Genomic DNA, 25,785 nt, shown 5'->3' on the forward strand with positions numbered 1-25,785 from the left:
AACACCATAGAAATGATAAGAATAATAGGCCTCAGTTACCACAACTGTCTACAAAGAAAACTGTTGCTGATAGCAACCAATCACAGCTCATTTTTAATCTTTTAAACAGCTCTGGGACAGCGTGGCGAGTTTTGAGTGGCAACTTTTGTGTTTCGACTTTTATGTGGCGAGGTTGGTGTATGTGTGGTGAAATGTGTGCTGAGGGTGGTATATGTGTTGAAGCACGTGGTAGTGTGTGGTGCATTTTGTGTGTGTGTTCATATCCCCGTGTGTGGTGAGTATCCCATGTCAGGGCCCCACCTTAGCAACTGTACGGAATATACTCTTTGGCGCCTTGCTCTCATTCTTTAAGTCCCCCTTGTTCACATCTGGCAGCTGTCAATTTGCCTCCAACACTTTTCCTTTCACTTTTTCCCCATTATGTAGATAGGGGCAAAATTGTTTGGTGAATTGGAACGCACAGGGTTAAAATTTCGCCTCACAACATAGCCTATGATACTCTCGGGGTCCAAACGTTTGACTGTGCAAAATTTTCTGGCTGTAGCTACGACGGTGCGGATGCCAATACATACATACACTTTTTCCCCATTATGTAGATAGGGGCAAGATTGTTTGGTGAATTGGAACACGCGGGGTTAAAATTTCGCCTCATAACATAGCCTATGATGCTCTCGGGGTCCAGATGTGTGACTGTGCAAAATTTTGTGGCTGTAGCTGCGACGGTGCGGATGCCAATTCCGGACATACACACACACATACATACACACCCACATTGAGCTTTATATATATATATATATATATATATATATTGTGATAAAACACTCCGGGATCGCCTTTGCTGGGGTCAAAGGTCACGTGCGTTCAGCATGAAACTCAGGCGCAGAGCTGGGATTCGGGTATAACTGACACTGGGTCAGGTTTATTAATGGTGAAAGCAATGCATAAAGAAATAAAACATAAAACAAATCCTTGCCTGTCCGGCACTAACTAAACAAAGTACAACCTAACTACCAACTGGCGGGCTTCTCCCGTCCAGCCAAACCACAGTTGCAGTGGGCACTGGCTCTCACTCACGTGTGTCTCTCACACAGACAGGCTCTCTGTGTTCCCAGGCTGAGACACTCACACAACCACCTGGCATCCTTTTATATCCACCTCCCATTATTCATTAGCAAGCAGGTGCGATACTGACCAGACTAGGCCACATAGGAAAGGAATCTGGGCGAGATATACCTGCCCTCATCCACTATTCCCACATGATTCTCACATATCCCCCCCTTCTGCTCAGACCACTCCGGTCGAGCAATGACACCCGCCAAACAGTGCACTCGGGACAGGGCATCTGCATTTCCCATCTGTACCCCTGGGCGGTGCTCCACCGTAAAAGTGTAGGCCTGCAGGGCAAGGAACCACCGGGTCACCCGGCTATTCCGTTCCTTGTTCAAGTGCATCCACTTGAGAGGGGCATGGTCAGTGATCAGCCTGAACTTTCGGCCCACCAGGTAATATTTGAGGGCCTCTAGAGCCCACTTAATGGCGAGGCACTCTTTTTCTACGACTGCATACCTTTGCTCGTGTTTATTCAGCTTCCTGCTGAGATAGAGGACTGGGTGTTCCACTCCATCCCTCACTTGTGAGAGTACGGCCCCGATACCGGTATCAGAGGCATCCGTTTGTACCACAAACTGACTGCGGAAGTCCGGAGTCACCAGTACGGGCTGAGAGCAAAGTGCCCGTTTTAGGCTATGGAAGGCTTCTTGAGCCGCTAAACTCCATTTAATCATGACGGAGTCTTTCCCTTTTGTAAGATCCGTCAGGGGGGTAGCGATGGCTGCAAAATTGGGTATGAACCGGCGATAATAACCGGCGATCCCCAGGAAGGCTTGCACGTGCTTCTTGTTGACAGGTTGTGGCCAGTCCTGAACCGCCTGAATCTTATCAACCTGGGGTTTAACAACACCCCTCCCAATTACATACCCCAAATACCGGGCTTCTTCTAGCCCGATGTGACATTTCTTGGGGTTCGCGGTTAGACCTGCCTCCCACAGGTCGTCAATCACAGCTTGTACTTTCTGGAGATGAGTCTCCCAGTCCAAGCTGTAAATGACAATGTCATCCAAATAGGCCGAAGCGTACCGCCTATGTGGCCTCAAGACTCGATCCATCAGTCTCTGGAAGGTCGCCGGTGCCCCGTGCAGTCCAAACGGCATATACACATACTGAAATAAACCTTCCGGCGTTGCAAATGCCGTCTTTTCTCTGGCAGCCTCAGCCAGAGGGATCTGCCAATACCCCTTTGTTAGATCTAGGGTCGTAATATACCGGGCTTTTCCTAACCGATCTATTAACTCGTCGACCCGGGGCATAGGATAGGCATCAAATTTTGAGACCGCATTCAGTTTCCTGAAGTCATTGCAGAACCGGATGGTGCCGTCCGGTTTAGGAATTAGCACAATCGGGCTGGACCACGCACTGTGCGATTCCTCAATGACACCAAACTCTAACATTGCCTTCACTTCTCGGGAAACGGCTTCACGGCGCGCTTCCGGGATTCGGTAGGGCTTTACGTGAACTGTGACACCAGGTTCCGTTACGATGTCATGTTTTATTAGCGTAGTCTGCCCGGGTTTTTCTGAGAAAAACTTTTGGTTGTGAAGTAGAAACTGCCTGACCTCAGTCTTTTGCCGCTCCGAGAGAGTCTCTGCAACCCGTACCTCCGGTACGGTATGCGAGCAGACAGGACGGGCCAGCTCCGCTGACAAGGCAGACCGATCCTTCCAGGGCTTTATCAGATTTACATGATAAATCTGTTCAGGTTTCCGTTTACCTGCCTGGTATACTTTGTAGTTTACTTCATCAACTCTTTCCTTGATCTCAAAGGGGCCCTGCCACTTTGCCGGGAACTTACTGTCCACCGTGGGGACAAGGATCAACACCCTATCTCCGTGTGCAAACGTACGGATCTTGGCGCCCCTATCATAGATTCTTTTTTGGGCTCCTTGAGCCTGTATCATGTGTTCTTTGACGATAGGCATAACAGCCGCAATACGGTCCTGCATTTGTGTGATGTGATCTATCACTGTTTTAAACGGAGTGACCTGACCCTCCCAGGTTTCTTTTGCAACGTCTAACAGTCCGCGAGGACGTCGGGCGTACAATAACTCGAAAGGCGAGAATCCCGTGGAAGACTGGGGTACTTCCCTGATGGCAAAAAGCAAATACGGAAGTAAATAGTCCCAGTTCTTCCCATCCTTGTCTATCACCTTTCTCAGCATCTGCTTCAGAGTTTTATTGAACCGTTCAACCAACCCGTCTGTTTGAGGGTGATACACGGATGTGCGTAACGGTTCGACTTGTAACAATCGGCAGAGCTCCTTCATTATCCTGGACATAAAGGGGGTCCCCTGGTCAGTGAGTATCTGTTTTGGTATACTGACCCGACTAAACACATGCACCAGTTCCTTGGCAATCGTCTTGGTGGCCGTGTTACGCAAAGGGATGGCCTCCGGGTAACGAGTGGCATAATGCAAGATGACCAGGATATGTTGGTGTCCACGTGCAGACCGTGGAAGGGGCCCAACTAAATCCATCCCAATCCTCTCAAACGGGACTTCAATAATAGGTAGGGGTACCAAAGGGCTACAGAAACGGGGCTTAGGTGCAGAGGCTTGGCAGTCAGGACAAGACTCACAATATACTCGAATATCGTGATGCATGCCTGGCCAAACAAAACAGTGTAATATCCTTTCAGTGGTTTTCTGGACTCCCAGGTGACCCCCCATCACATGTCCGTGGGCCAGGTCCAGCACCTGCCGCCGGTAGGGTTTTGGCACGACTAATAGTTGCACCGTATCTTCCCCCTTTTTCTCTATCTGATAGAGTAAATCATTCTCCAGAACCATGTAAGGATATGCCAGCCTAGAGCCAGGTTCTACGGGTACCCCATTTATCACTTTTACATTTGTCCTAGCCTGAGAAAGGGTAGGATCCTTTATTTGCTCGCTTTGGAAGTCATCTTTCTGAACTTCTAAATCCGGCAAACGGGGAGGTGGATGGCTGTCGGCCTCCTCCTCTTCCCCGGTCTCCTCCGTATCACCCGCCATGACTGAAAACGGGAACTGCAGGTCATTTCCCGCAGACTCTTCCCCAGAGTCTTCCGGGGAGACCTCTTCCAGGGGTTCGGGACCCCCACGTGCCCTGGGAGAAGAATCATGTACACGATTACCCAAGGGCATCAACTGATTCTCCCACAATTGCCAGAAGTGGGGAAAATCCCGGCCCAGGATAACATCATGCAATAACGCCGGGACGAGTCCCACTTTATGTTGCACAGACCCATAGGAAGTAGTAATGCATATGACCGTGGTGAGGTACGAACAGGTGTCTCCATGCACACACGTTACAGAAAATTTGTCTGATGGTCCAGTCGGGGCTGACACCAGACTGGCCTTCACCAGAGTCACCACACTTCCCGAGTCTAACAATGCCACCACATTTTTGCCATCAACAGTTAAATCACACAAGTGTTTTTCCGCATCCTTTTGACCGGCATTCATACTCACTACCCGTGCAACCATAGACATGCGGTTTTTAGAGTCTGTGACATCGCACTGCATGGGTTCAGTAGTGACCGGACAGTTCGCAGCAATATGTCCCATCTCTTGGCAGCGGAAACACCTAACGGGCCCCTTGCTTAGACCATAGTTCGTTACTCTCGGCCTCGCAGTGCGGGCAGTCCCATTTTCCTCCCCCACTGTCTTAGGGATTTTTCCATCTCCCCTACTCCCTGGAACAGTCTTACCAGTTCCACGTGGAGATGATGAAGAACGAGGTGGGGTAACGTCGTCTCGGAGTCCTTCCGCCACGGAGTAACGTTCAACCAGATCCACCAGTTGATCTGCCGTCGTAGGATTTCCATGGCTTACCCACTTCCTCAGGGCTGGCGGTAGAGCTCTCAGGTACTTGTCCATGGCGACTCTCTGGATTATCTCTGGCGCTGTCAGCACCTCGGGTTGTAGCCACTTCTTCGTCACGTGGACCAGGTCGAACATCTTTCACCGCGGTGGTATATCCGGCTGATAAGTCCATTTTGCACTCTCTGTGCACGGACAGCTGTTGTCACTCCCAGCCGGGCCAAGATCTCGGCTTTCAATTTGTCAAAGTCCTGCTCGGCTTCAGGCTCTAAGTCATAATAAGCCTTTTGGGCCTCACCGGAAAGAAACGGGGCAATCAGGCCGGCCCATCGTGCCTTCGGCCATTTTTCTCGCACCGCCGTCCGTTCAAACGTGGTCAGGTATGCCTCGACGTCATCTTCGGTCGTCATTTTCTGCCAGTACCGACTCACGTGAATCACTCTCGACTCGGCTTCCAGGTTAAGCTCAGGTAAGCTTGCCAAGCGCTGCGCCACCTGCTGGAGAAGCGAACGATCAGTAACTGTCATGTCCACCAACTCCTTCAGCTGGGCCATCATCACCCGATTAGCTTCTTGCTGGACGGCGGTGGACTGTACCAGCGCTTTCACCACGTCCTCCATGCTCATGCTTGCAACGTGATGCCTGCATTCTCCACCACAATGTGATAAAACACTCCGGGATCGCCTTTGCTGGGGTCAAAGGTCACGTGCGTTCAGCATGAAACTCAGGCGCAGAGCTGGGATTCGGGTATAACTGACACTGGGTCAGGTTTATTAATGGTGAAAGCAATGCATAAAGAAATAAAACAGAAAACAAATCCTTGCCTGTCCGGCACTAACTAAACAAAGTACAACCTAACTACCAACTGGCGGGCTTCTCCCGTCCAGCCAAACCACAGTTGCAGTGGGCACTGCTCTCACTCACGTGTGTCTCTCACACAGACAGGCTCTCTGTGTTCCCAGGCTGAGACACTCACACAACCACCTGGCATCCTTTTATATCCACCTCCCATTATTCATTAGCAAGCAGGTGCGATACTGACCAGACTAGGCCACATAGGAAAGGAATCTGGGCGAGATATACCTGCCCTCATCCACTATTCCCACATGATTCTCACAATATATATATATATGCCTATAGGGGCTATCTTGAGCAACCAAATAAGCTAATGTGGCGCCCCTGGGGGTTCAGTCGCCACAGAGGTAATGCACCTCCTCCTGAGGTGTGGTATCCCACCATCCAGGTAAGGTGGAGACACCTGACAACGCTCCAACACCTGCATCCCACACCACATAGTAGTGTAGCAAAGCACCCTTTGGTGGCTCCCTGCTTGGAACACGAAGCGTGCTGGGAGGTGGGTGGAGTTTAGTTTGCACTAAAAAGAGCGGGAAGAGTTTAGCAGTCAGTCAATCATTCAGTCAGAGAGTGGAAGTCTGACAGGGATGTCAGTCAGTGAGATCCCCGGGAGAGGGATGGATGAAGGAAGTGCTGCAGCCGACCTCAGTGATCTGGGTCCGCTGGCACAGGGAAGAGACATTAGAACGAAAGCCTGATTCTCCATATGAAAGAAAGGATTGAACGGAACATAAGGAGAAAAGGAAGACTAAGGATTAGGGTTAGAGGAGAACCCTTCCCAAGTTCACAGCGCAAGGCCGGGGTCCGGTCCCCAAGGTTGTTAGGATACTAATGGTCCTGCAGCAGACACCGGAGGACTAGAAGTAGTCACCACTTTATTCCCACAGAAGACTTGGGGGCACAATAGCAACGATAGTGAGCCGGGACTTAGCAGCAAGGAGTCCCCGAAGCAGGCTACAGCTGTCTGCCGTACAAGTAGAGTTCATAAGAACATCGGACAGGAGGAACCCCAGTGTCACTCAGTACTGGAGTACTTCATTTTAAAGGCGCTATAAGAGGAGCCGTTCAGAAAAGGCACATATGTTGGCGGAGTGTTGGAAAGGAGGACTTCATCTTGCCTGGAGGTTGACTGAGCTCCTGACCCGGAGGACACGGCACAGATGCGGGTGCCTGTACCACAACAGACTGAGTAAAGCTTTGGAACTACATACCCTGGTGTCCTCCACTTATTCCTGCGTCAACCTACTCTGCACTACTACATCCCCTGCGCCTGACACTACATCATCTACGTGTCACTTCAACTACACTGCCCTGGGACTACAGCCCTGCCTATGGAGGGCTGTAACATCACTGCTGCAACCCACCATCGGTCCCAGAGGATCTGTCTGCAGCATCGGCTTAACATCTTCATTGCCGAACACCACAGGTGGCGTCACGAATCACTTATAAACTTTCATCACCATAAGCACACTGAAACAACCCCTTTTACAAAGGAGCCCCAGGGCCACGGACCGGGTCACAGCTGCCATGACAACTCCCATTGAGAAGATCAACCGGCCCGGTACCGAGTACCCCACTGCCCTAGCATCTGAGGGCGCTCCACTAATAATAATTGTCCTCACAGGGATAAACACAAGAATACACTCTTAATGCAAACACGACTAACCCGGCAAAGACCGGTCACTATAGGGCCACGGTATGGCTGACTACAGGTCCTTAATTACAATGTGTCACTTATCCTCTCTGACATCCGGCAGAGTACTCATCGGCGATGCTTCGGCGTTTCAGCCGCTGGGCCCAGATGATGAGGATCTGGCGAAGACTTCGGGCGCTCCTAGGCCCAGGCAAGATGGGGGCACAGCAGGCCCCTGGAGAGTTCCGTTGCGTAGTGCCCCCCGGCGGAGGCAGTTTGGTGTCACCCGGGGGCTGGAGAATGGAGGTCACAGCCCCAAGATGGGAACGGGCAGCGGCAGCCCTGAGTGGCTGCAGGCAAGCAGCAGTCGCAGCCCAGAGCTGCGTTATGGGGGAGCGCGGGCGGCAACGGACGGGCCGCAGCCGCGGGCTGGAGCGAGGCGGTGACTGCCGCTGTCAGTAGCAGATGAGCCTCAGCCACGGGCTGGAGTGGAGCGTGATGGCTGCAGGTGGCAGCGGACAGGCCGCGACTGTGGGCTGGAGTGGAGTGGCGACGGCCACGGGCGGCAGCGGACTGGTCACAACCATGGACTGGAGTGGAGCGGTGGTGGCCGCCTGGAATGCGGGCGGACGGTTGGTGTCCCTCTGCTGGACGGCTTGTTGCCGTCCTCCTTCTGCCCACGGTGAGTCTCCCTTCCATCTCTCCTGTCGCTGCTCTGCTCTCTTGTCTCTGGTCTTTACTCTGGCTCCCTGGCGCCCTCTAGCTCCTGTGCCTCTTCTCTCCTGCTCCGTTGTCGACTGACTGCTGCTGGCGTCCCCAGCCCCTTTTATATTAGCTCCTCCCCCAACCTTTCTAGAAGTCTCTGCGGTCCATCTCCTAATTCTGTCCCCCAGAAACAGTCCCCCTAGGAACCTTAGTGATGGCCCCCTTGGTTCCGGCCTGGACACACAGCGGTGACTCCTCCTCCTACACAGGCCTGAAGCCAGCCATGCTAGAAAACCGAAAGTCTCTCTCTCTCTATAGCTTACAGGACCTATGGTGAGGTAAAGAAGGCCTAGAGCATCACATGACCGCACAGAGCCCTCCCTCTTGTTACCTCACCACAGGTTGTGTAAGAGGAAGCTGCATTTTTTCTTGTATGGTGTGTGCAGGACCTGTGATGACATCATGAAGAGGGAAGGCTCTGTGCTGTCATGTGATGCTCCAGCCCGCCTTCTTTACCGAACACATGATCTCCCCAGCTGCTGCAGGAATCCGGCACTGGGGAACCATGTGGGTCTGCTGTTTAAGTGAAGGAATATTCATTTGCTGCTCCCCGCCCACTGCTCGGCGCTGATAGGTGGGCGGGGAAGCGACTAATGAATATTCCTTCACTTTAAGCATCGGGACCACGTGGTTTCCCCTGCACCGGATTCCTGGAGTGGCAACATTTTCCTGCCTCCTGCGAGTGCGATATCAGTGCAATCCCAATCCGCCAATGCCCTCTCCCCACATATTACATTCGAACCATAGACGCACCCAACACTTTCCTCCCAAATTTGGAGGAAAAAAATGCGTCTTATGGTCCGAAAAATATGGTAAATAAAGAAAGTACCTATACATGTTTGGTATCTGCATACTTCTACTGACCTGGAGAATCATAATGGCAGGTCCGTTTTATCATTTAGTGACCATGAAAAAGAAAAAAACAATTGTGGAATTGAACATTTTTTGCAATTTTACTGCACTTGGCATTTTTTTCACATTTTCAAGTACTTTATGTGGTTGAATCAGTGGAGTCATTCAAAATAATAACTCATCGTGCAAAAAATAAGCCCTCACACAGCCGTATTGACAGAAAAATAAAAAAGTTATGGCTCTGGGAAGAAGGGGAGAAAAAAATGGAAAATCTCAAAGTGGTGCAAGGGGTTAAGCTGAATTTACACTAAAAATAATTTTGAGCAAGCATTCTTAAGAGCGTTCATTTAAAAATATTTTTTCAGTTTAAGCAGGATGCTGATCACCTGAAACAAATGCCCATTCATTGGGTAAAATGATCTTATGTGCAGTGCAAAACATAACCTTCTTAGCAGTGTATCATCCTGTGTAAACAGGACTCACACTGTCGAGATCCGTGGCAGCCTATGTACACTGGATAATCCACTACGGATAGCACAGCGTGAATCGTTTACTTGGTCTGCATGCGCAAACAGGCTGTTAATCGATCACTGATTTAACAAATTTGTTCTATGACAACTCTTGAGACTGTGCTAATTTGTAAAGGAGTTCAATAGTTCTTTCTGAGAGATGGTATTAAACTGGTAACCCCAAGGTCAAGCAATTTTTTTTGTGCTGAAGGTTAAATCAAAGCGAGAAACACCAACAAGATCTAGTTTATTAGATCAGGGGTCTCAGACCTGTATTGGGGTCATTTGTTGACTGTGTTTTTCCATTGAATACTATATAAGTGTGTTCCTTGTTATTAGATTGGTAAGGGATTACTAGGGAGAGCTGACGACGAGCGGGGTCACCATTGTCATGACCCTAGGGTGCCAACTTCCACAGCTCAGGTAGGGATTGGTACTAGGGTAAGATCCCATCTGTAAGTTTGATATACAGGTTGGGCCATGTATATGGATACACCTAAATAAGATGGGAATAGTTGGTGATATCAACTTCCTGTTTGTGACACATTAGAATATGGGAGGGGGAAAACTTTTCAAGATGGGTGGTTTCTCTTTTTTTACAGTCATTGACATGTCACAGAGGTTAACACATGAGAAGCAGATAGAAATTGTGTTGATGTCTGGTGAACGCAGTACCCGGGTCATTGCAGCAGATTTCAATTCAAGACACCCTATTCAAGAAGTATGTAAACAAGAAAAAGACCATTGCGTATAAATATGTGCATACCTGCATACAAAAATACAAAAAGACTATATTTATTGTCAGCAAAACAGAAACAGGTTAAAAACATTAAAAACAAAATTTCAACAACACCCCCGTTACAGAAAATGTCAATATGTATACAGCCCTTTATGCCATTATTCTTTCATTATTACAATTCTTTCTACTTTGATAGACTGTTGTGACAATGCTAATTATGATATTTTCTATTTTGAGTTTCTCTTATGGACTATCAGTGATATACTTGGATGTACTCTTTCTATTGTGAGTTTCCCCAACATGATGGATTATTGTGACATTCTTGAATAATGACTACCATATAGAGTTCATTTCCTTCCTGGATGATACTAGCCAGATAACGTTCATGTCCCATATATGAGAGACCAACTAGGAATCTGCTAACTAGGCTTTTGGTCTGAATTGGACTTCTTTGTACCACTATTTATATTTTTGGTTTTCTAGGCGTTGCAGCTTCTTCAAATAACTCTGGTTTTGCAATCATATTGTGGTTACTTTCAATCTTCTTTTTTCTTTAACCCCTTAACGACCACCGATACGCCTTTTATCGGCGGTAATTGAGTGTACTAAAACCACAGCGCCGTTAATTCACGGCGCTGTGGAGAAAGTACATAGCGCCCCCCAATATCGGAACATGAATCGGTCGGTTTTTACCCACCCCGCTTTTGCGATCGCCGTTATTAACCCTATAACGGCGACTGCAAAAAAAAAAAGAAGCCGGGATTATGCATTAAATTTCTCTTTCCTCTGATGTGATCGCACATCGGAGGAGAGAGAAATAGGGTCCCCGATCCCCCCCCGGTACCTCTCCGTGGTCCTCACTTCCCTCCCGGTGGTCCCGTGTCCCGCCGGCGTCCTCAGATGGGCGCCGCCATCTTGAAAATGGCGGGCGCATACGCAGTGCGCCCGCCGGGAATCTGCCGGCTCCGACTGGCAGATTACATTCATTATTTTGATCACTATGATAAACGATCAAAGTGATCAAAATAAAAAAATAGTACATAACCCCCCCGTTTATCACCCCCTTATATAGGCAAACATAATGAAATAAAGACATTTTTTTTTCAGTTTTCCATTAGGGCTAGGGCTAGGGTTAGGGTTAGGGCTAGGGTTAGGGTTGAGCTAGGGTTAGGGTTAGGGTTGGGCTAGGGTGAGGGTTGGGCTAGGGTTAGGGTTAGGGTTGGGCTAGTGTTAGGGCTAGGGTTAGGGTTGGGCTAGGGTTAGGGCTCGGGTTCGGGCAAGGGTTAGAATTAGGGTTAGGATGAACTAGGATTAGGGTTAGAATTAGGATCAGGGATTAGGGTTGGGATTAGGGTTAGGGTTGGGACTCGGGTTAGGGGTGTGTTGGGGTTAGGGTTGGAGCAAGAATTGAGGGGTTTCCACTATTTACCAACTTTGGGGGTCTAAAAATTGGGATCTAAAAAATCACTTTTGTGGAAATAAAAAAGACTTTATTTTCACGGCTCTGCGTTTATAAACTTCTGTGAAGCGCTTGGGGGTTCAAAGTGCTCACCACACATCTAGATAAGTTCCTTAGGGGGTCTAATTTCCAAAATGGGGTCACTTGTTGGGGGTTTCCACTGTTTAGGCCCATCAGAGGCTCTGCAAATGCAACATGATGCCCGCAGACCATTCCATCAAAGTCTGCATTCCAAAATGCCACTCCTTCCCTTCCAAGCTCTCCCATGCGCCCAAACAGTGGTTCCCCACCCCCACATATGGGGTATCAGCGTACTAAGGACAAATCGCACATTAACTGTGGGGTATGATTTCTCCTGTTACCCTTGTAAAAATAAAAATTTGGGGGCGAAAAGATCATTTTTGTGGAAAAAAATGGATTTCTTATTTTCACGGCTCTACGCTATAAACTTCTGTGAAGCACTTGAAGGTTCAAAGTGCTCACCACACATCTAGATAAGTTCCTTAATGGGTCTAGTTTCCAAAATGGGGTCACTTGTTGGAGTTTTCCACTGTTTAGGCACATTAAGGGCTCTCCGAACGCAACATGGCATCCGATCTCAATTCCACCCAATTCTGCGTTGAAAAAGTCAAACGGCGCTCCATCCCTTGCGAGCTCTGCCATGTGCTGAAAAAGTGGTTTACCCCCACATATGGGATATTGGTGTATTCAGGAGAAATTTTACAACAAATTTTGTGGTTGATTTTCTCTTTCAACACTTGTGAAAATAAAAAAAAATTGGTTCTGAAGTAAATATTTTGCAAAAAAAAGTTAAATGTTAATTTTTTCCTTCCACATTGCTTTAGCTCCTGTGAAGCACTTAAAGGGTTAATAAACTTCTTGAATGTGGTTTTGAGCACCTTGAGGGGTCTAGTTTTTAGAATGGTGCCACTTTTGGGTATTTTCTGTAATGTACACCCCTCAAAATGACTTTAAATATGATGTGGTCCCTAAAAAAAATGGTTTTGTAAATTTTGTTGTAAAAATGAGAAATCACTGGTCAACTTTTAACCCTTATAACTTCCTAACAAAAAAAATTTTGCTTCCAAAATTGTGCTGATGTAAAGTAGACATGTGCGAAATGTTATTTATTAAGAAATTTGTGTGACCCATCTCTCTGATTTAAGGGCATAAAAATTTAAAGTTTTAAAATTGCAAAATTTTCGCCATATTTCTGTTTCTTTTTCATAAATAAACACAAGACTTATCAAAGAAATTTGATCACTAACATGAAGTACAATATGTCATGAAAAAATAATCTCAGAATCAGCGGGATCCATTAAAGTGTTCCCAGAGTTGTAACCTCATAAAGGGACAGTGGTCAGAATTGTAAAAATTGGCCTGGTCATTAAGCTGCAAACTGGCTCTGTCGCTAAGGGGTTAATTATGTATGTACATTGCTTTATACTTATTTATTTATTTTTTATTTATCTGAACCTCTTCATATTAATTTCATCAGCATACAACTTTATGTGGTCTGCTCGCCTGTCTTAGAGCCCTGCATTCATTTTCTACATGGCCATTTCATTTGGAGCACCAGAATTTCAGCCTTCTATGTTCATACAACTATATAGTTATGTTTTTGCTCTACAAACACATATTCTTTATAGGTGTTTTCATTTACCAGCTGATAATCTCTTCCTTTGCTCCGTTATGATTCCTACTGGCATTCACGCTGTACAGTTGGTCTGATGCTGGGATGCATGTTCCCAGCGTCTGCACACTGCGCATGCACATGGCCATTCACCAGTATTCCACATCATAGTTATGCAGAGCGCATGCGCCTTCTAACATCCCGATCTCCTTTGGGCTGGTTTTAACTCATCTTTTCTGCACATGCGCAACCCGGATCCGCTTTTACCTCATCCCTAAGCGCTTCCGGAGCTCACACCATGACTGACGTGGCCCAGGACCTCTCCCTGACTCACCAGTAATCAATTTTGTAATTAAAAATTTTGGTATTAATAGGCCATGATTGTCCTAACAGAGCACTTCCCCTGATGAAGCTGTGAGACAGCGATATGCGTGGGGCTTTCCCACAGCCCCGTTCATTTGTACCATCTGTCCCCTTCTTTTTCTTAGGGACCGTTTGGAACTTTAGCCCCTGCTCCTTCCGGGGGTATACACTTCCTTCACCTGGAGGTTTTCCTGGTTTATCCTTTTGACTATCATACAGCAGAGCACCTACATCCCAGGTATTGTATGCCTTGTTTCAATGCTGACAGCCTATTATAGCTGTTCTTGGTCTCATTTGTGCTGCGCCATCTTCTTTGGTATGTGTTGCTTTACGCACATCAGGAGCTCTGGGGGGTATTTTCACAGCCCCAAATCAACTTGCATGATGTTCTGTGATTATGTCCAGTGCTGATCATTTTTGTGGGGACTCCCACTTCTAGTGCTACTATCTGGCCAGCTTGAACAACAACATCCCCACACCCTGGTTTTTTTTTTTTTACCTATGAGGATTCCTTGTTTGGGAGTCAATCATTTTAAGAAATGCTCAAATAAAATGGTTTAGTCTATATTGTGTCTATGCCTCTATATTACCATTTATTTGTGGGGATGTTGTTGTTCAAATTGCCTGTTTGGAGGTGGTTGAATTATCGTAAGTGGACTGTGTTTGATGAATATCTGGCCAGCTTGCTATATATATTTGCCTTTATTACATATTGTCCTTATTGATGTTATTTCTGCACATTGTATCTTGCTGGCCTCTGTTTACAGGGCACTCTGTGTTGACATGTTGATCTGCACCACCATGACATTGTTTTTGAGGGCTGTATACATATGGACATTTTCTGTAATGGGGGTGTTGTTGAAATTTTGTTTTTAATGTTTTTAACCTGTTTCTGTTTTGCTGACAATAAATATAGTCTTTTTGTATTTTTGTATTCAGATACGCACATATTTATACGCAGTGGTCTTTCTCTTGTTTACATACTCTATGCTTCTCCATGCGTGTTGTAGCACCCAATTGTTATATGTTTTTTATATTTTGTGGTGCACCCTGTATCTATACATTGTTACCCTATGCAAGAAAACTGTCACCATTCCCATTTTATGTAGGTGTATCCATATAAATAACCCACCCAAAAAAGTTTTCCTCATCACGGAACATAATGTTCTGTGTAAACTGAGGGTCCTGTTCCAGTTTTTGTTTTGCCCATTCTGCAGATTCATTGGGCCATTTATATGGATAGAACTAAATAAAATGGGAATGGTGACTGTTTTCTTGTGTAGGTGTCTTGCATTGAAATCTGCTGCAATAACCCGGGCACTGCGTTCACCAGATATCAACACAATTTCTATCCGCTCCTCACGTGTTAACCTCTGCGACATGTCAATGGCTGTAAACAAAGAGAAACTTGTAAATAACTCATGAAAGAATAAAGTTACGTTAAAACCAAGCGCACCATTGTTTTTCATGAAATTCTCAATAAGTTTGATGTGTCACATGACCCTCTTCCCATTGGAAAAAGTAAAGTTGGGTCCAAAATGGTCGACTTCAAAATGGCCGCCATGGTCACCACCCATCTTGAAAAGTTTTCCCCCTCCCATATGATAATGTGCCACAAACAGGAAGTTGATATCACCAACCATTCCCATTTTATTTAGGTGTATCCATATACATGACCCACCCTGTAGTCATATGGACTATCACTCTGATTGAATCCCCAGTCTGGGGAAGTAATACAGTGGGTACGGAACGTATTCAGACCCCTTTAATTTTTTCATGTGATATTTCAGTATTTCTTTTTTAATAAATTTGCAAACATTTCTACATTTCTGTTTTTTTTCAGTCAAGATGGGATGCAGAGTGTACATTAATGAGAAAAAATGAACTTTTTTGAATTAACCAAATGACTGCAATGAAACAAAGAGTGAAAAATTAAAGTGGTCCTTGGATAGGATGATGTTTTACCAGAAACCCTGGGCTTGCTTAATGCTGAAGGTAATGGACCTAAACAGGACTGAGTTTGTGGGACTAAGGGCCCTGTCACACATAGCGACTCACCAGTGATCCTGACAACGATATCAACTTGTCAGGATCGCTGGTGTGTCGCTACATGACCCCTGGTGAGCTGCCAAACAGGCAGCTTCACCAGCGATCAGCACCAGCAACGACGAGCACGACGAGTACCTTAGATACAGCGCGCTGGTGCAGGGAGCTGGTAACCAAGGTAAACAGTGGGTATCTAAGCGCCGCGTGGTGCTTAGAAACCCGCTGTTTACCTTGGCTACAAGATCAAGCTCGCTGATCGCTGGTCTCTCACCTGCCACATGCAGCGATGCATGCTGGCCAGCTGGAGACCAACGATCAAAAAGATGTCCACCCCATTCCACAATGATCAGCGATACCCAGCAGGGGGGCCGGTCGCTGATAGGTGTCACACACAGCGATCTCGCTGGTGAGATCGCTGTTGCATCACAAAACTTGTGGCTCAGCAGCGATCTTGCTAGAGAGATCGCTGTGTGTGATGGGGGCTTAATGGGGGTCCCAAGCAGTTGATCTAGGGTGCCAGTAGTAAAACAAATAGGACTAGGAATAGAAGCAGATAGGGACTTGCTGATTAGGACTGTGGCGACAAGCTGAGCTGTGACAAAGTAGGGAGAAACAGAGTGCTTCTCCGGCCCTGGAGTAGACTACAGTGAAAGGAAAATATGTGTGTGAAAATTCATTGTACTGTGAAGGAAATGTTCTTAAGACTTTGTACCCACCACCCCTTGTTCATAACCTTAACAAGTTACTCTTCAGTGAAGACTGTGTTTTAGAAAGAGAGTCTCCGTTGTTGAACTCTGAAACCTATTGTCCTGGCCGGTCAACACTAATGGCTACAGGCAAACTGCATGGGTGCAAGGTCCTCACAGCATCAACACCAACACCCAGCCAGGACCCATACTTTCGTGGAGCACGCCTGGGCATTACAGGGGAAGACGAGTGTCTCGTCCATGGCTACGCACTGCACTACATAATCACAGTTTGACACTATTAAGATGTGCCCAGTCCTACAATACTAATATTAATAAACTGTTCCTGACAGAGAAAATCTATTGGGAACAGCGTGGCACACCAGGGACCTGTGGGGGGCAGTGTGAAATGGCAGATTCTACTATTTAAGAATTAAACAATGTATAGGTAAAAAATTTCCATGTTCAAATGATGCAACATATAATTGCTGTACTTACTAATGTTATGCTGCCACCGAACTGCGTGCAAGTATTCATCACAGTAGTGAAACATAAATTCATGGTCAGAGTGGGGTACCATTCCTTGCAGAAGAGGCATCAAATCTTTACCATCAATTATTCTGAAAGTACAAATAAAAATTAATTACATGCAATATTAGCTGAAAGCATTATGCTAAAAACTGAGATCTGAAGAAGCAGAAGTGTGATGTGCACAGGAAAGAGAATGTGCAGTTAAGAAGAGAACACCCTTTAACAGTTCACAATGAAAGCAGCTAATGTATCCGTATAGGATTTATGGTCTGTAGACATGTATCACCTGTAATTTACTGCATAATCCTATCTTATTCCACAGCGCTTTACATACATTATTATAATTGTCCCCAATGGGGCTCAAAATCTAAATTCCCTATCAATATATCTTTTAAGTGTGGGAGGAAGCCGGAGTACCCGGAGGAAACCCACACAAACACGGGGAGAACATACAAACTCCTTGCAGATGTTGTCACTGTGGGATTTGAACCCAGGACTCCAGCGCTGCAAGGCTGCAGTGCTAACCACTGAGCCATCCTAATTAATGATTTATTATGGTTATGTAATATGACAGTCTATGATTTCATACAAAAAAAATTAAGTTGGCAGCCCTCAAAGAGAAGTAAAAAGTAATTTAAAAGTAAGAAATTTACCTCTACTGGACAAGGCACTTCACATGCACATTCAGTAAGTAGTCATCCTACACTTCTCAAATTAGGGGTTTCATATAACACTGAAGACGTACTCCTAATAACTTTTGTTCCCTAAACCTGTATAAACTAGTAGAGTAATATCAAGATACTAGATTATGGCCCGATGCTATCGCATCGGGAGGATGCGATAGCATCACACCTCTTGCCATGTTAACCCTCTACACACACACTCCTCTCACCTTTCACCATCTCCACTCACTCTTTCACTCCACATACGACCCCTTCTCTCACTCCGTCTCTCATACTCACGCCGTCATCGCTGCTGCTCCACGATCCCCGACATCTTCTTCCGCCGGCGCCATCCTGGATCCAGACGTTGTCCACGCCGGCGACATGTTCTTGCGGCGACGCCATCTTGAGTATCGTGAAATCCCGCGATAGTCAAGATAGCGTCGCCGGAAGAACATGTCGCCGGCGTGGACGACGTCGGGATCCAAAATGGCGTCGGCGAAATCTCGCGAGTTTTCGCCGGCGACATGTTCTTGCGGCGACGCCATCTTGACTATCGCGGGATTTCGCCGATCCAAAATGGCATCGCCGCAAGAACATGTCGCTGGCGTGGACGACATCGGGATCCAAAATGGCGTCGGAGTAATCTCGCGAGATTTCGCCGACGCCATCTTTTTGGATCCCGAGTCGTCCACGCCAGCAACATGTTCTTGCGGCGACGCCATCTTGAATCTCGCGGGATTTCACGAAATCCAAGATGGCGTCGCCGCAAGAACATGTCGGCGGCCTGGAGAACGTCTGGATCCAGGATCACGGCGGCGGAGGAAGATGTCGGGGCAGCGACGATGACGGTGTGAGTATGAGAAACGGAGTGAGAGAAAGGAACGTATGTGGAGTGAAAGAGTGAGTGGACGTGAGTGGAGGTGAAAGGTGAGAGGAGTGTGTGTTGAGGCGGTGTGGTGTGTTGAGGGTTAACATGTGCGTGTGTGTGGTGACGTCACCGGTTACAACTGGACGGAAGTTGTTACAACCGGAAGCTGCTTAGGGCATTTATTATTATAGATGATGAGGAAGAAGCCGTCTGTTGTTGGCGGTGATGGCGTGTAGAGGCTTCTTCAGCCAATGTAATAGATTTAGAGTTAGGGGATTCGTGTGTGAGACGACGGCGTTTATAAGCCTTAATCTTGTCAAGTCGATGCTGTTTTTCCTCAGGAGTCTCATTAGCATGGCGTTGTTTTTGTCGTAGTGCTAAAGCTGCTTTCCTTTCACTGGCATTGGCATACTGTGCATCGGTATTGAATGGTGGTATTGATAGGGCAGAAACAGATTGCTGATTAGTTATGTCAGTGAACGGCATATGGGATGAAGTGTAGCAGTAAATTGTTCCACATGCTGATGTGGAAGCATCCTGTTGTGAGTCTAATAATAATGATGAGGAAGAGGCCGTCTGTTGTCGGCGGTGATGGCGTGCAGAGGCTTCTTCAGCCAATCTTATGGATTTAGAGTTAGGGGATTCGTGTGTGAGGCGACGGCGTTTATAAGCCTTAATCTTCTCAAGGCGATGGTGTTTTTCCTCAGGAGTCTCATTAGCACGGCGTTGTTTTTGTCGAAGTGCTAAAGCTGCTTTCCTTTCACTGGCATTGGCATACTTTTTGTTATGACTCATGTTGGCACAGGTAAAGGAGTCTATTTGGCAGTTATCTGGCAGTGAAGAAGGCGTCCTGGAGTATTGTAGAGTAAACAGATACTAATTGACCCTGTAATTGCCCAGCAGTAGTTATGAAGTGGTAGTGGCAAATTGGCCCTGTAGTTAGACACCGGCAGAGGAGCAAGGCAGCAGTAGTTATGGCGGTAGAGGCAAATTGGCCCTGTAATTAGACACCGGCAGAGGAGCAAGGCAGCAGTAGTTATGGCGGTATAGGCAAATTGGCCCTGTAATTAGACACCAGCAGAGGAGCAATGCAGCAGTAGTTATGGCGGTAGAGGAAAATTGGCCCTGTAATTAGACACAGGCAGTGAACAGTCAGAGGAGCAAGGCAGCAGTACTTATGGCGGTAGAGGCAAATTGGCCCTGTAATTAGACACCGGCAGAGGAGCAAGGCAGCAGTAGTTATGGCGGTATAGGCAAATTGGCCCTGTAATTAGACACCAGCAGAGGAGCAATGCAGCAGTAGTTATGGCGGTAGAGGCAAATTGATCCTGTAATTAGACACCGGCAGAGGAGCAAGGCAACAGTAGTTATGGCGGTAGAGGCAAATTGATCCTGTAATTAGACACCAGCAGAGGAGCAAGGCAGCAGTAGTTATGGCGGTATTGGCAAATTGGCCCTGTAATTAGACACCAGCAGAGGAGCAATGCAGCAGTAGTTATGGCGGTAGAGGCAAATTGATCCTGTAATTAGACACCGGCAGAGGAGCAAGGCAGCAGTAGTTATGGCGGTAGAGGCAAATTAGCCCTGTAATTAGACACCGGCAGAGGAGCAAGGCAGCAGTAGTTATGGCGGTATAGGCAAATTGGCCCTGTAATTAGACACCGGCAGAGGAGCAATGCAGCAGTAGTTATGGCGGTAGAGGCAAATTAGCCCTGTAATTAGACACCGGCAGAGGAGCAAGGCAGCAGTAGTTATGGCGGTATAGGCAAATTAGCCCTGTAATTAGACACCGGCAGAGGAGCAATGCAGCAGTAGTTATGGCGGTATAGGCAAATTGGCCCTGTAATTAGACACCGGCAGAGGAGCAAGGCAGCAGTAGTTATGGCGGTATAGGCAAATTAGCCCTGTAATTAGACACCGGCAGGGTAGCAATAGTTATGGCAGTATAGGCAAATTGGCCCTGTAATTAGACACCGGCAGAGGAGCAAGGCAGCAGTAGTTATGGCGGTAGAGGCAAATTAGCCCTGTAATTAGACACCGGCAGAGGAGCAAGGCAGCAGTAGTTATGGCTGTAGAGGCAAATTAGCCCTGTAATTAGACACCGGCAGAGTAGCAAGGTAGCAATAGTTATGGCAGTATAGGCAAATTGGCCCTGTAATTAGACACCGGCAGTAAACAGGCATAGGACCAAGGCAGCAGTAGTTATGGCGGTATAGGCAAATTAGCCCTGTAATTAGACACCGGCAGAGGAGCAAGGCAGCAGTAGTTATGGCGGTAGAGGCAAATTAGCCCTGTAATTAGACACCGGCAGAGGAGCAAGGCAGCAGTAGTTATGGCGGTAGAGGCAAATTAGCCCTGTAATTAGACACCGGCAGAGGAGCAAGGCAGCAGTAGTTATGGCGGTAGAGGCAAATTGGCCCTGTAATTAGACACCAGCAGTAAACAGGCATAGGACCAAGGCAGCAGTAGTTTTGGTGGTACCGGCAATGCCAAGCGTCCGCACAGCAAGTTGGCGTGAGGTAAATGACGCAATTTCACGAATGCAAGATGGCGTCGGCGAAATCTCGCGAGATTTCGCCGACGTCGTTAAGGCTGTGTGCACACGCTGCGGATTAAGTGCGGATTCATCCGCGCGGATTTTGTAAAATCCACAGGTGAAACCGCAGGTCAAAAGACCTGCGGTTTTACCTGCGGATTGCTCTGCGGTTTTGCCCTGCGGTTTTTCATCTCCTCAATAGAGGAGATGGCAAACCGCAGGAGAATCCGCAGAAAGAATTGACATGTCAATTCTTTCTGCGGATTGAAAACCGCAGATAATCCGCACGGAAAATTCCGCACCGTCTGCACTGCGGTTTTTGATTCCCATAGGGAATCATGGTACTGTACACCGCAGCAAAAACTGCTGCGGGTCCGCAGCGGCCAAAACCGCTGCGGAACCGCAGCAAAATCCGCAGCGTGTGCACACAGCCTCACACCTCTTGCCATGTTAACCCTCAACACATCACACCGCCTCAACACACACTCCTCTCACCTTTCACCTCCACTCATGTCCACTCACTCTTTCACTCCACATACGTTCCTTTCTCTCACTCCGTTTCTCATACTCACACCGTCATCGTCGCTGCCCCGACATCTTCCTCCGCCGCCGCGATCCAGGATCCAGACGTTTTCCAGGCCGCCGACTTGTTCTTGCGGGACGCCATCTTGGATTTCGTGAAGTCCCGCGATATTCAAGATGGCATCGCCGCAACAACATGTCGCTGGCATGGGCGACATTGGGATCCAAAATGGCGTCGGCGTAATCTCGCGAGATTTCGCCGACGCCATCTTTTTGGATCCCGATGTCGGCGGCCTGGAGAACGTCTGGATCCTCGATCGCGACGGCGGAGGAAGATGTCGGGGCAGCGACGATGACGGTGTGAGTATGAGAAACGGAGTGAGAGAAAGGAACGTAAGTGGAGTGAAAGAGTGAGTGGACATGAGTGGAGGTGAAAGGTGAGAGGAGTGTGTGTTGAGGCGGTGTGGTGTGTTGAGGGTTAACGTGCGTGTGTGTGTGGTGACGTCACCGGTTACAACTGGACGGAAGTTGTTACAACCGGAAGCTGGTTAGGGCATTTATTATTATAGATAGTGTTAATATATTCACTAATCTCCATCTTCAGTATTCAGCACCGCTCTGCTCCTCTTCTAAGTTACGTGATGGTTCTTCAGACTTTCCTGGATCACACTAGGCTCTGTGTGACCCAGAAGCGGCTTTTACGTTATATAAGCCTATAGAGCAGAGATGTCAAACTCAAATACACAGAGGGCCAAAACTAAAAACTTGATAGAGTGGGGAAAAAAGAGGTTACAGGTCTGTGCGAGCCAGAAATCTTGCATGTTTTTAGGTGACCAAATACTTATTTTCCACCATACTTTGCAAAATAAATCTTGCCAAATCAGACAAGGTGATTTTCTGGATTTGTTTTCTCATTTTGACTCTCATAGTTGTGATCTACTTATGATGTCAGTTACAGTCCTGTGGTCCACCTATGATGTCAATTACAGGCTTCGCTCATCTTTTTAAGTAGGAGAACTTGCACAATTGGTGGCTGACTAAATACTTTTTTCCCCACTGTATATATATAAAAAATCTACAATTGAGGAAGTTTTTCCTTATCATCAAGTATAACAATTCACTTTTTCTTATGGAAATAAACTTAAAGTGACTGCAGACTTCTTGATTTGGACCAGGCAACCCCATTAAGGCATTTGTGCAATGCAAACCTCACAGTGGTCAAAGTGTATTTTGTATTTATTTCAAATAAAGGACTTTTGTTTGTCTGTGTTGTTTATCTAATATATAAGCTCAATGTGGGTGTGTATGTATGTCCGGGATTGGCATCCTCACCGTTGGAGCTACAGCCACAAAATTTGGCACAGTCACACGTCTGGACCCCGAGAGCATCATAGGCTATGTTGTGAGGTGAAATTTTAACCCCACGTGTTCCAATTCACCAAACAATTTTGCCCCTATCTTCATAATGGGGAAAAAGTGTATGTATGCATTGGCATCTGCACCGTCGTAGCTACAGCCTCAAAATTTTGCACAGTCACACGTCTGGACCCTGAGAGCGTCATAGGCTATGTTGTGAGGCAAAATTTTAACCCCGTGCATTGCAATTCACCAAACAATTTTACTCCTATCTACATAATGGGGAAAAAGTGAAAGGAAAAGTGTTGGAGGCAAATTGACAGCTGCCAGATGTGAACAAGGGGGACAAAGAATGAGAGCGATGGCGCCAAAGAGTATATACTGTACAGTTGCTATGGTGGGGCCCTGACATGGGATACTCACCACACACGGGGATATAAACACACACACAAAATGTGCCACACACTACCACGTGCTTCAACACATATACCACCCTCAGCACACATTTCACCACACATACACCAACCTTGTCACATAAAAGTCAAAACTTTTGCCACTCGAAACTCGCCACGCTGTCCCAGAGCTGTTTAAAAGATGAAAAATGAGCTGTGATTGGTTGCTATCAGCAACAGTTTTCTTTGTAGACAATTGTGGTAACTGAGGCCTATTATTCTTATCATTTCAATGGTGTTATCTTCCTTCTGTAAAGCTGGAAATAACACAATTTATTACCATGCCAACACAGACCACCCTCTGACACAGACTTTAGGGGGAGCCCAGCATCACACAGGATAGGATTAGATACACAGCTCAGCAGTCAGTATCACACAGGAGAGGATTAGATACACAAATCAGCAGTCAGTATCACACAGGATAGGATTAGGTACACGGCTCAGCAGTCAGTATCACACAGGATAGGATTTGATACACAGCTCAGCAGACAGTATCACACAGGATAGGAATAGATACACAGCTCAGCAGACAATATCACACAGGAAAGGATTAGATACGCAGCTTAGCACACAGTATCACACAGAATAGTATTAGCTACATGGCTCAGCAGTCAGTATCACACAGGATAGGATTCGATGCATGGTTTTTATGTGCAATATAATCATTATAATTTGTTATAACTAATCACAGTTGGTTACTATGCCCAGGCAACACCGGGATCTTCAGCTAGTTTATAATACAACTATAGGATTAGTAATAGATAGGTGTCTTATAGATTTCTCTCTGTTACTAAGCCATGGGCTTGATGTCACCGGACAATACAAAGGTGACATCAACCTCACAAATATGAACCCCAGTTGCCACCACCACAGGAACAGTGGGAACAGCTGGGCCACCGCCTGCTCTTACTGTTAACAGTTGAATACGACTCTCAACATTGTCACCTGCTAGCACTGATAGCAGTGCAAGCAGGGGACAGTGATGTGAGCTGTCTTCAGCACCCGGCACCAGGGAACTGTACCGTTGATTGTCAAACACTGGTACATGTCATACTGATGACACACGGATGTCATCCGTGTATCATCAGTGTGCACGTGTGCAGGACATTTTGCTTCACGTGCTGCTATTAAAAAATGTACATGTCAGCATATTTTGCCCATGGACACATGATCTGTGGAAACACACTGATATGTGCACTGACCCATTCAGTTAAATGGGTCTACGTGTGCAAGTGTCTCTGGTATGTGTGAAAACTGTCACCACACGTACCGGACACATTGACGTCTGAAGGAGCCCTAACACGAACAACCAGTGGTCTGACTCTGCATCTGGCAACTCATCTCTTAAACTCAGAAGCAGTACTTCAGAGATTGATATATGTGTGTCATGGAACAAATAATAACCTTCATTCATGATGGATCCAAAGATAATGTGGTGGGAAGGAGCTAATAACATGGAAGCAACCAAAGAAAACCATACTAGAATTTATTTTAATACCTGTCTTGTGGTGGCTTGCCTCCTCCCAGCTTCGCTACTGTGCTGTAAATATCCATGAGACTTGTTGGTTTATCAATTATAGTATTTGCAGGAAGAACACCGGGCCAACGTAGGATTCCTGGCACTCGTATCCCACCTTCCAGTCCTCCCATACCTTTACCACCTATGCCATTAGAGACAAGAGAACAATGAATGCACAAGTTAGCTAGTTAGTGATTGGCAAGTGATGAGTAAGCAGAATACACTATTATTGTGCTGGGTTTTGTCAATCAGGACACAAAGTCATGTTGCTTCCTTGTCTATACCTTTTCCATAATTTTTGGGCCTCTGCCTTCACTAAAGGAATTGTAAGCAAAGGGAGTCCTACAGAGGTTCTGCCATCAAAATGCACAAGGAATGTGATCAACTAAAGCATATGCAATATTGGCTTGTTACTTTGCCTATAATTAAGCTGTTATTCATACTCAGATCAGATATCTCAGCAAGTTGGACCATCCTCAAGACTAGAAGCTTATCAAAGAGATTAACATTAGTAGATTTTGAAACATATTCATTAACATTAAAACTAAAGGAGATGAGCTGAAAAAAAGTTAATCTTTGCATAGAACTGAGTGTATGTGCATGTATATATCATTATATTATCTTATATCATTGATTTGATATTACCTGATAAAATATAAAGATCATTGTGTAATTAATGTTCTGCAGGCTTCCAGTGTTTTTGACCCTATTGACCTGCTTTTATGCCTTCTGATGTTAATGTGTACAGAGTGTTCTTTGGTACTGCACTTCAGCTCTTATTCAATTCAATAGGATCTGAGCTGCAGAACTTAAAAAACAACCAAGACACAGTAAATAGAGTTGTTTTATTCTGGCTCAATACACTGTTTCAGTTGAGCTTCCA

General features: G+C 46.5%; 1 protein-coding gene across 1 annotated transcript in view; it reads right to left on the reverse strand.

Moving 5' to 3' along the window:
* Positions 1-25,785, reverse strand: part of LOC141080612 (arylsulfatase H-like) — an 89,587-nt gene that overhangs the window by 8,466 nt on the left and 55,336 nt on the right. The window contains exons 7-8 of the mRNA XM_073565957.1: positions 24,882-25,044; positions 16,952-17,073 (exon numbers count right to left, since the gene is read on the reverse strand). Coding sequence (XP_073422058.1) covers positions 16,952-17,073; positions 24,882-25,044 — 285 coding nt within the window. The remainder of the gene's footprint in view (positions 1-16,951; positions 17,074-24,881; positions 25,045-25,785) is intronic.

This window comes from Dendrobates tinctorius, unplaced genomic scaffold (assembly GCF_039654945.1).
Source record: "Dendrobates tinctorius isolate UK_male_01 unplaced genomic scaffold, ASM3965494v1 ptg000016l, whole genome shotgun sequence".
Lineage (NCBI taxonomy): Eukaryota > Metazoa > Chordata > Amphibia > Anura > Dendrobatidae > Dendrobates > Dendrobates tinctorius.